At 38.4% G+C, this 17,025-nt stretch overlaps 1 protein-coding gene across 1 annotated transcript in view; it reads right to left on the bottom strand.

Moving 5' to 3' along the window:
• The window catches only part of ap2b1 (adaptor related protein complex 2 subunit beta 1), a 48,562-nt gene that overhangs the window by 20,765 nt on the left and 10,772 nt on the right, over positions 1-17,025 (bottom strand). The window contains exons 12-16 of the mRNA XM_037533277.1: positions 16,459-16,557; positions 15,902-16,161; positions 14,719-14,911; positions 5,564-5,605; positions 3,526-3,672 (exon numbers count right to left, since the gene is read on the bottom strand). Coding sequence (XP_037389174.1) covers positions 3,526-3,672; positions 5,564-5,605; positions 14,719-14,911; positions 15,902-16,161; positions 16,459-16,557 — 741 coding nt within the window. The remainder of the gene's footprint in view (positions 1-3,525; positions 3,673-5,563; positions 5,606-14,718; positions 14,912-15,901; positions 16,162-16,458; positions 16,558-17,025) is intronic.

The following is a 17,025-nucleotide window of genomic DNA, read 5'->3' as shown; positions in this document are numbered from 1 at the left end:
ATTTTACGCACTGCCACATGATTAGCTAATTAGATAACTGCATGAATGAGTAGGTACAGGTGTGCAAAAAAGTTTGCTCAAACAATAACAATCTGAAACAGACTAGCCCCCTTTATAAATGCTCATATGCCATTTTGGGGCCACAGTAAACTGCACAATTTGTAACATTGATTATATGGCCATATACTATTAGCACTCAAGTTAGATGTATTATAAATAATCGTCTTTCCCATACATATTACACATTAATTAAATATTTAATTTAAAACACTGTAAGACTTTATGTATATACATACACATAGCCACATAGAATCAGTCCCATCACATCTCCCATGCACACTGGTTCCTTTGGAATGCAAGTTCTTCTGGACTTTTTCAGGATGCCAACAGTAAAACATTTGCATTTGTTGGAGAATCTTGAGTTGCTGGCCCCTTAGCATGAGATTTTCATGTGTTCTTCCTTATTCTTCTAACCCAGTTTCCTTTCAGAGCTGAGTTTGGATGATGGAGTTATCATTAATTCAGCTGCCTATGGCATTCCCCAGTGTGCCGTGCCCCTGAGAGGTATTAATGTGATGTGACTGCAGCAGAATTAGAATAAATCTAGTATATGGTTTCAGACATGCCACACTAGCGCTCGCTATATGATGTAAACAGGCATGAGGTCAAAGCGTCACAATGAATTACGGACCAAGAGATTTCTACGCTTACATGCTTTACTTGCTTATGTCTTTGTGTGGTAGGCATAAACTGCATTAGCAATTACAGGTTTGGCATTTGCTTTTATAACATTTGTGGATGCCCACAACTCTGAACAACAGTGTCTCATGTGCTTTATGAGCTCAATCAAACAAAATCTGGGAAGGAGCACACTACTATTCTGTTAAAGATTAACAATGTATGTACAAAGCTCCTTTGGACATTCTACCAGACTTTTGTAACAAGTACCTTATTCTATGCTGTTGAGTGCTGGGGCAATAGCATTAAAAAGTGCTCTAAACAATTAGACAAACAAATTAGCAAGACTGGTTTGGATGTAAGAGTCAAGCTGGACTCTTCGGCAGTTAAGGCAAAATAAAGGCTAACAAGCTGTTAGCAATCCTGGACATTATCTCAGACCCCTTTGCATGCTACACTGAAATAATAGAGGGCCACATAGAGGGCCTCTGCGCACTATACGCCTCAGCATCCACTGACCCTGCCCTGTCATTTTATGTGGCCTACCACTTCATGGCTGAGTTGCTGTCGTTCCCAATCGCTTCCACTTTGTTATAATACCACTGACAGTTGACTGTGGAATATTTAGTAGCAAGGAAATTTCCCCACTGGACTTGTTGCACAGGTGGCATCCTATCACGGTACCACGCTGGAATCCACTGAGCTCCTGAGAGCGACCCATTCTTTCATAAATGATTTGTAGAAGCAGTCTGCATGCCTAGGTGCTTGGTTTTATACACTTGTGGCCAGGGAAGTGATTGGAACACCTGAATCCAATTATTTGGATGGGTGAGTGAATACTTTTGGCAATATAGTGCATCATGACCACTACTGTAATGACACTCGGACATCGCACTTTACTTTGTAAACACTGCTTCCACTTCTAGTTATGTTTGTACTCATTGTGTTTTAAACTACCTCATATCACTTGCAATACCTGCTTTCATGTAATTACAACAAATCTGTCTCACACACTTATGTAAAGATGCTAATAGACATACTTCTATTCCTATTGCCTCAAATTAATCTATTTTTTTTTATTTCTGCACTAGTTTATGTCTGTTTTTATTTCTTTTGTTATTTCTGCCTATTACATGTAAGTTTATGTGCAATTTATATGTCTTGCTATTGTAACACTGCGATTTCTCTTCAGGACTGATACAGTTCTTTCTTTATTTCATTCTTTCTTTGGTTCTTTCTTTCCATCCATCAATCCATCCATCTAATAAAGCCCTTTAGTTTCAGATAACTTCACCCCAGCTCAATTTTGACAAATGGTCAAAAATAAGTAGGACACTTTGGGCCTTTTGCTTGGGGAGGGTCTGAACTACAACACTAAAAAGTGAAAAAAGAAAACAGGAGCATTTCTATACTGGTTGTACTGGGGCACACTTTAAATTAAGAGGAACAGAGCCCACCCTCATTGTTGGTCAGTAGTATGGGTCATATGTCTTTGTTTTAGTGGTTTAATATATGTTTTTGGTAACTACATGTGGTAAACCCCTAACGTAAGCACTTGCATTACTCTGGCTGCTCTGTGGCTGACTTGCTGTTAAACGTAGACAACCTCTTGTATACAGGCTGTTGAAGTGTACGTTTATGTTCATCATCTTACTGTAAATTGTGTCTGGAGACGGCCCTGAGAGAAAGTAAATCTGCTCTGTCACTTTAACTTCACTGTCATCTAAATGCAGTCTGTTAACACAATAACAATAAGGAATACATGCATTTACAAATACTTTATGACCTCAGCACATGAACACAGAGAGAAAAGAGAGAAACTTGCTAGAATGAAAACTGAGATGCATGGATGGAATAGGTGTGAATATCTGAACACACAGATGTTATCTAGCATTTAAGTAGTGTAATAATACCATGAGGGAAAATTATCATTCATTAAAGTAACACTCAAAATCCCAGAAACATTCTAGCAGAAACTAGCATTCCTGCAATGGTGGTGATTTCCGGTATAAATGAGCAGAAAACCTTACACTGCGCTATTTTATACAGATTTGAGAACAGACTACAATTGGTGAAAATATGACTGTGTTCTCATAGACTACTTTCTCATCTTACAAACTGCAGCATTAGGGCCATGTACTGCCAAGAACCTGGCGATACAACATGCATCATGATACAGAGGTTATGATTCAATTTACAGTGATATGCTGTGATGCTGTAAGCAAGGTGATATACTGGCATTTTTTAAAACAGAATTTTTGGAAAAAATTCAGGATGGGAAAATTCGAACAAGAAGCTGACGAAAAGGAAGCCAAATTCAGCCTCATCTAAATCTCCTTACCAGAAAAGAATCAGCTGTCAGGGAGTAAGTAGTAATGTATAAATAGAAAACAACAGGGAAAAAGTAAGTCTGAATTAACCTTAAAACCACATTATTATGCTATAGTAATGGGCATTCTGGCACAATGTGTAGCACAAATTGTTAGAACAATTTTATTTATAGCAATTCAGTAATCGGTGGTAACATTGCTAGTCATCTAGGTCTGCTAATGTTAACATTAGTGGTGCCGCCTTATGCTAACTGTTTATATTCGAGTGAAAAAAAAATAATGGCTATAAATAGAATTCAATATCAAGGTTGATGTCACTTAATATTACAAAGCAATATATTACAGTTTTTATTCAATTAAATTTGCTTTAGGGTGTAATTACTCTTTACAAAAGTATAAGAGCCTTGTTTTTCACATAATAAGCTGTGTTGCCAGCTGTATTTCCTGAGGACTTTTAAAACCTTTTTGAGCTAACGTTTAAGTGCTAGAGTCTTTTATAGAAAAAAGTGACACTCACAGCTTTAGGTGCCACATATCCGCCTGTAGTGATGGCCATGCTTGTGGAAAGTTCAAACAGGTCATTCAGTCCACTGCTCAGCGTTGCTGGGGTAGGGGATGGAGCAAATGTGTTGGGCACTGAAGATGGAATAAAGTTCTGGCCGACCTGCAAAACGTACAATCAAATTTAAACACATTAAATACAGGAGATCAGTCTTGATAACAATGCTAAAATGTCTTCATGGTGTTTTTCCACTAGGCCGTGTGGTACAGCAGAGTAAGGTTATAAACACAGAATTATATATATATATATATATATATATATACCCTGTTAGAGGACCTGTGCCATCCGAGTTCTCTTTAGCTTGTGTGGTCCCATAAATAACTCATGCTAATCTAGCGTTAATAGTAAACAAAAAGACAGTAGCAACAATGGAGGAGCTACAAGTTCGGATTTACTGTTTACTGAATTTGGTTTCATGTCAGAGTCAGCAATTCTGGTTAGCTAGTGGTGGACATCCGACAGTCTGACTAATCAGTGCCTTGCACCATTAATAGTCCTACCTTTTTGGCAAGAATGGGAACTAAATTCAGCACTGGTACTCAAGTACAGTACAGTTCACTTGGCAGTGGAAATGTGATCACAGATTTGTTACTAACTTACAGCAACTGTCCAGTGGAAAAATGCCATTAACTGAGAGCTACACGAAAGTTACACAAAAATTTGGCAAAAAATACAATTTATGTAATTTTCCAACATCAGCAAAGACAAATATCTGAATGAGTGTAAATTTTGGTTCTTTAGTTTAAAACTGGAACTATGAGGCTCAAGTTGTTGACAGACACTAGAACTCAATGGTCACCCAAACAGCCCAAATATTTTCTGTAAATATATCTCCCAAACTTCTCTTAACCTGTATCCAGGTCTTTAAGGTGGCACAGATTTGTCAATATAGTTTAGGGCACAGTGTGACTTACTGCAAGCTATAAAACTGGCAAAATTTAATTTCAGTCACCACCAGGGCTGGTACTGACAAAGCAGTACTGATCTCGACTCCTCCATATTTATCCCAGTCATTGTCACAAATATTGATTGTCGATCAGCACTACTGCTGGGGCAGTTTGTCAACAGCTTCAGGCCTAATGAACACCTAGGAGCAGTCCGAGTAGGTCAAAAGAAATTTGGTAACTTTTTTTTTTTTTACAGAAACAATTTGGGTTTCAATTGAGTTGTAGTCATTGCTAGCAATGCTAGCTTCATTGCTCCAGTTCTACTCTAGATTAGCAAAATTTGGACGATTCCTTTAAGGACAGTTATCAACTTATTTTAATTTTGAGTACTTAAATATTCACCATACTTTGTTGCTAAAAACAATGTTTGACAACGTTGTGTGTAATTTCTTTTACACAGAAAATTCCTGACTTTTCTGAGCTTCTTGCCATGAAATATCAAGATGATAACTCAAGAGGGATCAAGTAACTAGTTCCTAGATGAAAAGTGATGTCTATGTTATAGCCATGCTCATAGCATATGATCCTTTTACAGTCTTCTGCTGTCATAGCTTACAGTCCTTTTACAGTCTTCATGCCTACATTTTCAGGCTTGGGTACAACATCCAGAAACATCGTCCAAAACACATGACCCCTCTTAATTTATCAGAGCAACAAAGATTTTTTTAAAGCACTGCAAAAAAAAAAAAAAAAGAAAAAAAGAAGCAAAATCAAGCACGAAATATACTTACCGTTACAATTTTGCTATAAGCAGAGATGACTCTATACAAGTACATCATGAAAATTATAATAAGGAATATTTTAAACACATGATATTTTTGCATGCAAACCCAAAAAAAGTAAAAGTCACCCAGGTGCACAGAAAACAAACCAACAGCTCACGCCAACATACATCTACACATCTAGGTGCTAATCTACGCAGCTTTCATCAGGAACCGTGAATTTAACCAACAGTGTTAAGAGCATGCAGAGAGCAGACAGACAGACAGAAAGCCAAGCTATGGACAAACGGCTGGGTGGACAAGCAGACAGACTGGCTCACTTACTGCAGGACTTCCCCCAACACCTCCTCCAAGGTCTCCCCCGAGCTACAACAGAGAAAAAAGACTCATATCCAGACCCGTAAATAATGAAACAGACAGAGAGAGGCGTTTAAAGGGCTTAGCATTCTAGTCCAGTCAACAGTAATTCAAACATTTCTCCTGAGTCAGAAGATCAGAGAACCAAAACAAATTTTCACCCTTAATAACTTCTCTACCTTTAAAATTTATTCATTACCTTGTATTCCTCACTGGCAAAGAAACTGCATTCTACAGAGGGCATGATGAATGAAAACGTGCTTTGGCCAGTCCCTATTAGAGTTTTGGGTCATATAAGTTTGAAGTAACAATTTATCAGTCACAAACAAACAGTGCAAGTCTTAGGCCACCTGAGAAAATTATATGTAAGGCTAATGATGTGAGCAGTAAGCATGAATAACATAAAATCTAATTTTAATATCATGTATCTTAACCATGACGTGAATGAAATGGGTCATTAGCACTGGAATTCACAGCCAACAGTCAACAACACCACATGAACTCAACCTCTCTCATATTTTATGTTTTACCGTTTATAGACATATACACAGGATTAATACAGCCTGGGTTATTAGTACTAATTTGTTTTATAGTAGGTAAAAGCCGGAACCTACCTGTTTACCTGTAGTAAACCTAAATGACAGGTAGGTCATTTCTGGTTGTAAATAAAGGGGTGATCTTTGCAATTTAGACAGTGTAACCCCTGGTTTCTACTGCCAACACTATAAAGAAAATCTGAGTTGGCAGGTTTTTCTAAAATGCTTCAAATCAAACCACTCTAAATGGCTTTCATAACAGATTTCCCCCTAAAACAATAAATAGACATTTAATGCCTGTAAATGTGTTCGCTTTTCCAAACTTCCAAACTGCTTTTCACTTACCATACCTGGTTGGGCTAATCGAAATTTGATTACAATTAACAAAAGTGTGCTGGTGGTGAAATTTAACAAGCAGATAACTGCTTAAAAATTGGATGTTTATATTTCTTCTCTATTAATCCAGATAGTCCCAATTCTGATATCTCATGTTTTGGGTATTGGCACTGGCACTGGCAAATGGGTACATGGAAGAAAAAAAAATCCCAGATGAAACTTCCCAATGAAAACCTATCATAAACATTAGAAAAACTGCATTAAAAGGAAAAAAGGTTCTGAATGTGGTAATTCATCTGCAACTGTTTCAGAACGTTAGGATAATCATGTGTAATATAACAATTATCAATACAGTTTGTCCTGTTATTGTTTTAAAAAAAAAATTATTGTCTGTCTTCCACTGCTATGTACATACAAAAATAGTTCTGAAATAAGTAAATCAGAACCCATCTAGAATGAAGATTTCATGATGCAATTAACCTTTCGCTAAATCATTATATTCTAATTCAATCATTGTGCAGTCAGAAATTCAGTCTTAAATATCTAAAACATATTTGTCAGGGGCTTTAAGACTTTTTCATAGTACTACACAAATCCAGAGGGTCAGATTTATGCACAGTAATGGCACCTGCTGCAGGGGTGGCCATTTGTCCCCTGCATTGGCAGTAAGCTGTTGACTCAACCCAGTATGGTGAGGGAAGCCGGGGAGTTTTGAGCCTGGCAAAGTCACCCAGCAGGAAACGAGAGAGAAAGAGATTGCAGCTTCACATAACTCCATATTAAAGCTTCTTATGGCTGCCAGCCTCAGTAACAGTTAGTTAGGACCGAGGGTGGCAGTGTGAGGTTTCTGCAGCGAAGCAGTGACTCAAGCTCATATTTCACCATTCGTCTGTTAAAGGGATGCAACATGCAAAGTTAAAAAAAGACGTTCATGAGCAAGCGGTTAATTTAACGGCTACGCAAAAAAGTCCTCAGGAGCATTCACCTGCAACAGCACAACCTGTGCTTCTTTTATGTCTTTCTCCACTGAAATAGTATTTTAGCAGAAATCATTTCCAAGTTTACAAGTGAAATACAAAATTAGGGCTGAACGATTTGGAGAACATGTGGTAATTGTGATTTTTTTTGGCCAGTTTTTATGAATTAAGCTCCAGGTCTTTTTTTCCTCGCCAAGATCAACACATCAATTATTTTCAGACTGATCATAGTGCGCCAGATCATCAGTTCACAAGCTTTGTGTTTTTAGGTTAAATTTCCACAATGAAAATTTGCTAAGACAACACTGAGTAACAATGTAAGATATTAAAATTAAAATTACAGCCCTTATGATTTGAAGGTCTTTCAAACTGTCATTTCCATATAAAACGGTTAATCTTTTAGAGCTACATAGGACCAGTCAAAGGTTTGAACACATGGTAAACTATTTCTCATTTCATAATAATGACATCAAGAATAAATAAATTAATTAAAAAAGAGTAAACATCTATAAATGTAAAAATTGGGACTATATCTACATGGATTAGCTTTACAGAGAAATGTAAGACATATTTGTAGGTTAGAAGTACAGTAAAATTAATGAAATGCAGATACTCTATATGGTCAAAATTATTGGGATACCTACACATTGCACCCACAGTAACTTTTATGACCTCCTATTCTAAATCCATTAATCCTAATAATTCTTAATCCAAGGCATTAATGTGGAGATGGTCCCCTCTTTGCAGTTATAACAGCTTCCACTCCTCTGGGATGCTTTCTACAAGGTTTTGGAGTGTGTGGGGAATTTTCTTTCATTCATCCAGAAGAGCATTTGTGATGTTAGAAACTGATGTTGGACAAGAGGGCTTGGCTCGCAATCACTGTTCTAGTTTATCCTAAAGGTGTTTGTTGGATTTGACGTCAGGGATCTGTGCGGGGCACAGTCATGCTTGAACAAAAAGACCCTTCCCCAAACTGTTCACACCAAGATGGAAGCATACAATTGACTAAAATCTTGGTCTAAACTCTTGGTCTGCTAAAGCATTAAGGTTTCCCATTCACTGGAACTAAGGAGCCTAGGCCAACCCCGGAAAAAACAACCCTACTGCATGATCCCTCCTCCGCCAAACTTTACAGTTGGCACAATGCAGTCAAGCAGGTAATGTTCTCTTGGCCAAACACAGACTCATCCATCAGACTGCCAGATAGAGAAGCTTGATTTGTCAGTCCACAGAATTCATTTTCACTGCTCTAGAGTCCAGTGGCAGCATGCTTTACACCACTTCATCTGATGCTTAGCACTGTAACTGGTGATGTAAGGCTTATCCCTACTCTCGCCCTTGCCCAAACAAACCATGCCAAGAGGGCAAATACTGCAGCACTTGATAAAAAAAAAAAACTGTATATGTGAAAATCCCCAACAAAGTAAAAACTACATATGTGAAAATGCCCTAAGAACTAAAAACTGCATATTTGAAAATTCCTTATGAACTAAAAACAGCATGTGTAAAAGTGCTCATGTTCACAACAGTTTATCACAATTGTCAGTTGCCGCTGATATCCATATCAGTCAATGAAGTAAAAAGTCTGTTTATCATAAAGCTATTGTAAGCTTCGGTATTACCCAAAACTTTCAAATCAACTGGGAACTAAGATCAACATTCCTTGAGGGTTCCAAACCTACGACAGGCTCTTTACACTGCAGTGTTACATGTTGTCTTAGATGGAGCCACTCAAGTCTCCAATTTGCGTGCCAGTGGGGGGCCTTCTTAATGAGTCTTGGCCAATTTTGCTGAGAAGATTGTGGTGCAGGAGAACACCTGCGCTTGTGTGTGTATCCACCACTCGGCACGGACCACGATGAAGAAAACCTTCCAGCAGGCAGGTGCTGCCTTCATAAATCCAATTAGCATACCCTCTAGAGGTGTGTGATGTGAACAGGGCTGTGCAGCACATCAAGAATTGTTTTTGCTTACAAGCAAAGGATTATGACCTTTTAATACGGGACGTAAGGAGAGTGGCATTCAATTTTAACGTATTGCTGTGCACAATTTATATTCACCTTTTTAAGCAAATATGGGGTTTCTCTGATATAAAGTGAAGGATGTGGTCATTTAATACTATGTATTGCAGAAAAGAATAAATATGTGACTATTCGAGGAGCAGAAACACAGTTGTCAAGTATTGTGAAACTGGGGTCACTGTGGTGTTTCAGAAATCTGCAGCTTCATATAACTAAAATCATGCTGTGAACTGAAATGACTACTTGAATTCTAATAAAATTACTTGTTAATATTTAATTAGAAATAAAAATTGAAAATATCCAGCCTTATTCCTCATAACCTTTTATATTTGATTTGCACTTCTCATGCCATCACTGACAACCTACACATTCCTGCCTGCTCCATATAAAGGAAAAAAACAAGGCTCAAACCTTCTGCCTGAATAACTGCATTTGCAAGTCAACTTTGCAAAAGAACAAGAAAACATTTTCTGCTCGTTTAAACCTCTAAGCTGCAGCCCCCGACATTATCATTGCCTTTCAGACCACGGCTTTCATTAAAATTTGACTGATTCTATCAAATGGTCTAACGGTTTATTGCAGGCTGCTGATGAGTGAAAGGCCTTTATTCTTTTCTAATGAACTCTAAATGAAAGCTTTGAGGCCAATATCTGAGCTTGGAGGAAGACAGTATGGGCAAAAGATTTGACACCTAAGCCTTTTAATGAGTCTTGGAATTGACGTTAATCAGGTTGGAATCATCCTTCTTTCGGTCCGGATATCAAATGCCATACCAAGTCGAATGTATTAGCCTTTATCGGATGCAATTCCTGGCTTAGGGCATATTATAATTTCCATGTGTGAAAGTGTGGCGCCTAGGTACTCATAATTCTCATGCTACAGTGCTCTAACTTTCAACCGCAGGCAAGTAATACACCATTTCATTTTGGCCTGTGTCTGCAAACCCCCTCTCATACTGATCAGCAGAAACTAATACCAACTCTGCTTGATGCTGGCACTCACAAGGCTGAAGGCCATTATTACACTGCTCAAAAAAATAAAGGGAACACTTAAACAACAAAATATAACTCCAAGTAAATCAAACTTCTGTAAAATCAAACTGTCCACTTAGGAAGCAACACTGATTGACAATAAATTTCACATGCTGTTGTGCAAATGGAATAGACAACAGGTGGAAAATATTGGCAATTAGCAAGACACACTCAATACCGGTTTGGCAGTGGGTCAGTAATGGTGTGGGGTGGCATTTCTTTGAAGGGCCGCACAGCCCTCAATGTGCTCGCCAGAGGTAGCCTGACTGCCATTAGGTACCAAGATGAGATCCTCTGACCCCTTGTGAGACCATATGCTGGTGCGGTTGGCCCTGGGTTCCTCCTAATGCAGGACAATGCTAGACCTCATGTGGCTGGAGTGTGTCAGCAGTTCCTGCAAGATGAAGGCATTGAAGCTATGGACTGGCAGCCCGTTCCCCAGACCTGAATCCGATTGAGCACATCTGGGACATCGTGTCTCGCTCCATCCACCAACGCCACATTGCACCACAGACTGTCCAGGAGTTGGCGGATGCTTTAGTCCAGGTCTGGGAGGAGATCCCTCAGGAGACCATCCGCCACCTCATCAGGAGCATGCCCAGGCGTTGTAGGGAGGTCATACAGGCACGTGGAGGCCACACACAATACTGAGCCTCATTTTGACTTGTTTTAAGGACATTACATCAAAGTTGGATCAGCCTGTCATGTGTTTTTCCACTTTAATTTTGTGTGTGACTCCAAATCCAGGCCTCCATTGGTTAATAAATTTGATTTCCATTGATGATTTTTGTGTGATTTTATTGTCAGCACATTCAACTTCATACAGAACAAAGTATGCAATGAGAATATTTCATTCATTCAGATCTAGGATGTGTTATTTGAGTGTTCCCTTTAGTTTTTTGAGCAGTGTAGAAAGTTTGTATATTTTAGACACAGTTTTGGCACAAGTCTAATAACTTCATGTCCCCAGATCAGATGTATATGTAATCCTTCAACAGTGGGTCTGACAGCATATTTCACTGCTTTACATATTCTGCACAGAACAATAAGTAGAGCAGGCCTTTTGCCATTAACTCCCTCAGTCAGCTGCATCAGACGACACAATGGTCTCAGGGCCTGGTGCCACCTGCTACTGATGCATGAATGATTGTAATCGTCGTTAAACTCCAGCAGTGTCTAATGGTTAGAGATGTAAGCATGAGTGCATAGTATTAGTGTATAAGACAAATGACTTGAAAAATCTGAGCATGAAATAACATTTACATAATTTCTTGCACAGCCCAAAAAGCTACTGTGTAGTTATGCGTATGTGCCACATCTATACACAGTTTAGCTCTGAAAACTTTTACTTCACTACAACTTTTACTTTATTACAGTTCTTGTTAAAAGTGAAGGGACAATGCGGATTTGTAAACAACTGTATTCTACACAAAATTTTCCTCAAGCACCTAAAAATTCTCCTATCGAAAAAAAAAAAAAAAAAAAAACCCATACACACATACAAATTAATAAAAACACTACGCCCTGGCATACCAAAACTGTTTTATTATACTGAGATGTAAATTTCCGGACATACCGCCCGCGACTGGAAAAACTGGTCTAACCCAGCTGCGTGACATGTTAGTTAGCCAAATGTTTGTTGTTAATTGCTGGAGATGAGGCGTCATTCAAACTGGAAGAATATGACATCAACAAAAGGGTATAGATTTTCTGACAGAAAATATACATTTCTGGGGTTGAATTTGACCCATACCAGAGGTGCTTTACAATCATTATTATCAGATTATCATTAACACCATCATTAATAATAATAATAATAATAAAAATGTTTTAAAATACAAATGGGCAAAAAAGTTAATAATGACCACTGAACAGCATCAAATTATCACTGAGATTTAAATACTATTTGTTTTAAAATGTTGATATCTAAACAGCACATCAAATAGCCATTGAAGCTTTGACATTACTCCTAACCAACTGGGCAAATTGATATACAGCAATTCAATGTTGAAGTGTGGAACTAATGGCATTGAAAACTTTCAAAAATATTCTTCAAATGACCAAAAAGTCCGCATGCTTGTTATTTAAGCTCCCTCAAGCATAACAGTAAACAAATACCAAGTGAATATTTGGAGCAGTTATCAACACTAAAATACAATGTCAGTGACCAAACCTAATGTAGTTATCCTAATTAAGAATGCTCAATTTCATTTAGCATTTTTCAGCAAAAGTGTGGAACAAAGCACTGTTCTTTTTGTTACTGGCAAATGTTTTGCACCACTTTCATAAAGCAGCTGCCTCTGGGGGGCATGTGACCATGGTAACAACCAGTAGAGGGTGGTAATCTCATGCATATTAAAACGCAGGTGCAATCAGACCAGCACGATGCACTCATTTAAAAAAACGGAAAAAGGGGGGGAAAGGTACGCTTTTGAAAGGTTTAGTATTAACTGGGCGGGAGCCCAAGACAACAGTATCATTAATTTCAGGTTTTACACATTTAAGATGCAAATTTTATAAAATTACATCCATAATGAGACCCCAGTGCTGCCAAAACTTTCAACGCAGTAACTTTCCTTTGTCTGCACTAACGTAAACCCTTTAAGCAATTGTCCAAATTTAGACAACTATTCCTGACCTTAAATGCATTCAATGAGAGACGATTTTCTCTTAGTATCAAACATTCACTTTTTAGTGTAGCTGCAGGAAATTTGAAAAAAGCACAAAGTTCAAAGAACAGTACATCATGGAACCATATACTCAAGTCTACTTGAGATTTCTGACTTAGTAAGGTCTGAGGTAATAGTGTTATGACTTGGGCACTGCAATCTGCAGAGTGTTAATTGGTGGGGTATAAGCTTCCATTACTTGTTAGCGACATTAGCCTTATAACCCCAGTGCAATTCTCTGACCAAACTCTTCAAGAGACTTGCATGCACACTGCCTGAAAAGCAGAGCACAGAGACAGAGGAGCTGTATGTAAAACACAGGCAAATAAGTGCCATTATCTTGTTTGTAATGCTGGAACCAGATATCAAGGCTCTCTTTTTTTGAAGTGAAACCAGTTCTTTTTGAATTACCAATTAATGAAAAGATGATAAAATGCATGACGGCCTCGTAACAGCACCAGGAACTGAACTGATGCATGAACCAAAAAAGGATTTTGTATTCTTACATAAAACAAACCACACCAGAATGAGTTTAAACTGCAGAGACTGACCTTCTCAGGGAGTCTTGGTACACTTATTTAGTACACATCAGGGTTTGCATGGTAACTTTCTCACATGTTCTAATGCAGTCTTTCTCAACCCCAGTCTGGAGGCCCACTGTCCTGCACATTTGTGAGCTTTTCCTGCTTTAACACACCCACTTTACCTAAACAATGGGCTGCTAATGAACTGATTAGTTGGACCAGATATGTTGGGAGCGGAGAAAATAGCTTTTAAAAAAAAAAAAAAAAAAAACCAAGGCAGTGGGCCTTCAGGATCAGTGTTGAGAAGAAATACTGTTCTAATGAACCACACTAATAGAATGGTCACACTAGGGTTCATTTTAATCAAACCAAACCTGCCAAGTGTGAACAAACCCTAAACTTGATTTGTTTTGAGCCTGTATTGTGTTTAACACAAAAACATGACATTGTACAAAAATCCCACACCCAGTCTGACTTATTTCAAGCTTTACAGGGTGACAGCACACACACACACACACACACACACACACACTACATTTTAGGTTGTTTTTTTTCCCTCCTAACTCAGTAATGCTATTTCTTTCAATTTTCAAAAAAATCTTGCATCTTTAATAAGGGGTACTAACTGTTATTTATATAAGCAATTATTATTTTAACATACCCATTTTACCTAAACAATGGGCTGCTAATGAACTGATTAGTTGGACCAGATATGTTGGGAGTGGAGAAAATAGCTTAAAAAAAAAAAAAAAAAAAAAAAAAAGCAAGGCAGTGGGCCTTCAGGATCAGTGTTGAGAAGAAATACTGTTCTAATGAACCACACTAATAGAATGGTCACACTAGGGTTCGTTTTAATCAAATCAAACCTGCCAAGTGTGAACAAACCCTAAACTTGATTTGTTTGCAAATCACTATGAACACACAGTCTAATAAATCTCAGTAATCTTATATTACAGATCAGTAAACTCAACCTTCAAAAATGATCTCTTCACAAAAAATAAAGCTGTCTGAAACAGGGAGCTCACCAGACTGTCTAGGCCTCCTCCTAGAAGGTCCACAGCACCCATCTGCATGGAGGACACTTGGGGAACGTTGACTGGAGGGCCCAGGTCCAGGTTGAGAAGATCACCCAGGAGATCACCCTGAGATGGGATAACCTGGGGCTGGTCAATGGGGGCTGCTGGGCCGGCACTGATGGGACTCTCTCCAGTGTCAATGCTATGGAAAAGGACACAGCATAAGATGGGAATGACTGAAGATGGTATAAACAACCAAACAGACAAATCAATCAGGCATTGTTCACACTCAGGGAATGACAATGTAGCTGTTATCTGACAAGGCTTTCTTTGTTCCTGTTAGCTGACACCAGAAGATTCAATTTGTTTACTTCTAGATCAGTCCAACATCAGAATCTTAGCAGAAAATCACATTTCTTTCTTTCAGACTGTTGGAAAAAATGAAGTAAATTAATGTTTAGGGGATTTGAAGACCTCTCTGGTGGAAACATGCAGAAAATTATTTCATAATATCCAACCCCTCATAATATCTGCCCAGGCAGATGAATCTGATGATTACGAGCACATTGGAGTATTCAAGGAACTCCAATGACATATACTGCAAGTCAATTATCTACTATTGTCATCATATCTTCAACAGTATAAGGGTTATTGTAATTTTGCATTTGAGACTTTAACATCAAGCTAAACTTCTTTTTGAGTCTGTATTGTGTGTAACACAAAAACATGACATTGTCCAAAAATCCCACACCAAGTCTGACTTATTTCAAGCTTTACAGGGTGACTCGCAGCAGCACACACACTACATTTTAGGTTGTTTGTTTTTTTTTTCCTCCTAACTCAGTAATGCTATTTCTTTCAATTTTAAAAAAAAATCTTGCATCTTTAAGAGGTACTAACTGTTATTTATATAAGCAATTATTATTTTATAGTGCAGCAACAAAAGACAAAACAGAAGCTATAGCACCCCTGTAGTCTACTGCAATCTAAAAAAGCCCACATCATACATATCATTTAGCATTATAGAGCAGTAAACTCTATAGAGAAGCATATAATACGCCATTAAAAAAAAAACAAAAAAAAATATTAATCAAAGTTGCTGGTTTTGTTAACTAATCACTGTAGTCCTTAAATGAATCATCTTCAATTCCCATTCAAATCCTACTCAAAAAAACCCTCCCTCTTTCAGTACCTGCCATGCTGGATAGGCAGGTGCTTGCGGTGGATGCCGTGGCTGCCCTCCACAAAGGCATTTGGGGGTTTGTGGTAGACAGAGGCCAGTGAACCGATGTGGCAGATGAGCTCATCCAGTAGGGTGGGCTCGATCAAGTCTGTCTCCTCCGAGATCAGAGGTTTCTCAGACAGAACCACTTCTTTGGCAGTCACCGGGTCAGTGGAGAGCAGACGCCAGTAGATGTAACCACGATCACGCAAATCAGGGTTATCGGAGTCCTGTGGAGGGAGAGAAGGGCTGAATGAAGATGACCAAGATGTCTTCATTTCAACTGTTACTGTTATGAATAAGGTTCAACTAAAACGGATGCAGAGTGAGACGTAAGCTGGTGTTTGTTTATTATGCTGACTGAATGTTCTAATGATGAGATATTAGGGAATAAAACCACTTCATTGCAGTGCAGGTGAAGGCAGGCTGTTCAATGAAGTATCCATAATGCAAGCACAATGAGTAAATGATAACAGCAAGCAGGAGCCTTCTGGAGAAGGAAAATAAACATAAAATGAACATCTCACCTGTGTGGCCAGACTGAGCACTTGCTGTACCAGCTCCTGTGTCTCAGAGGGCTTCTTCAGGAACAGCTTCACTATGGCAGTCAGCAGGGTCAGTTGAACCTACAAGCATATAGCTCAGCTTCAGAACCACTATGCGCATATTGTTCAACATATTTCCCTACACTTGGAGTTCATTACAATTTACCACAATGACCACATGTACTGTATAAAGATTAAAGAGAGGTAAAGATAGGAGAGGCAAAGTGAGAAAATTATAAAAATCATAACTGATGCTATTAAACTGTGTAGATTAATCACTGCAACAGTACAAAATGATAGTCATTTATGGAACACTAGAGTTATTGAAAGGCCCGTAATCTGCTTTTTGTTGTATTTTTGAGGTCCACTTATATTATTTGTGTGGTTGTATGTACCAAGGCCCACCAGCTTCTTGTTCAAATTTTCCCGTTTCACCTTAAATTTTGCAGTAGTTACATTCTGGCGCTTCAGGCGCGAATACTGCTGGACTATTTAAGGTGGAACAAGAAAGTTAGCTATCTAGAGACATTGGCATGCTATTAGTGATTT

The sequence above is a fragment of the Pygocentrus nattereri genome, chromosome 23 (assembly GCF_015220715.1).
Source record: "Pygocentrus nattereri isolate fPygNat1 chromosome 23, fPygNat1.pri, whole genome shotgun sequence".
NCBI lineage: Eukaryota > Metazoa > Chordata > Actinopteri > Characiformes > Serrasalmidae > Pygocentrus > Pygocentrus nattereri.
This window is presented reverse-complemented; position numbering and strand designations above follow the sequence as displayed.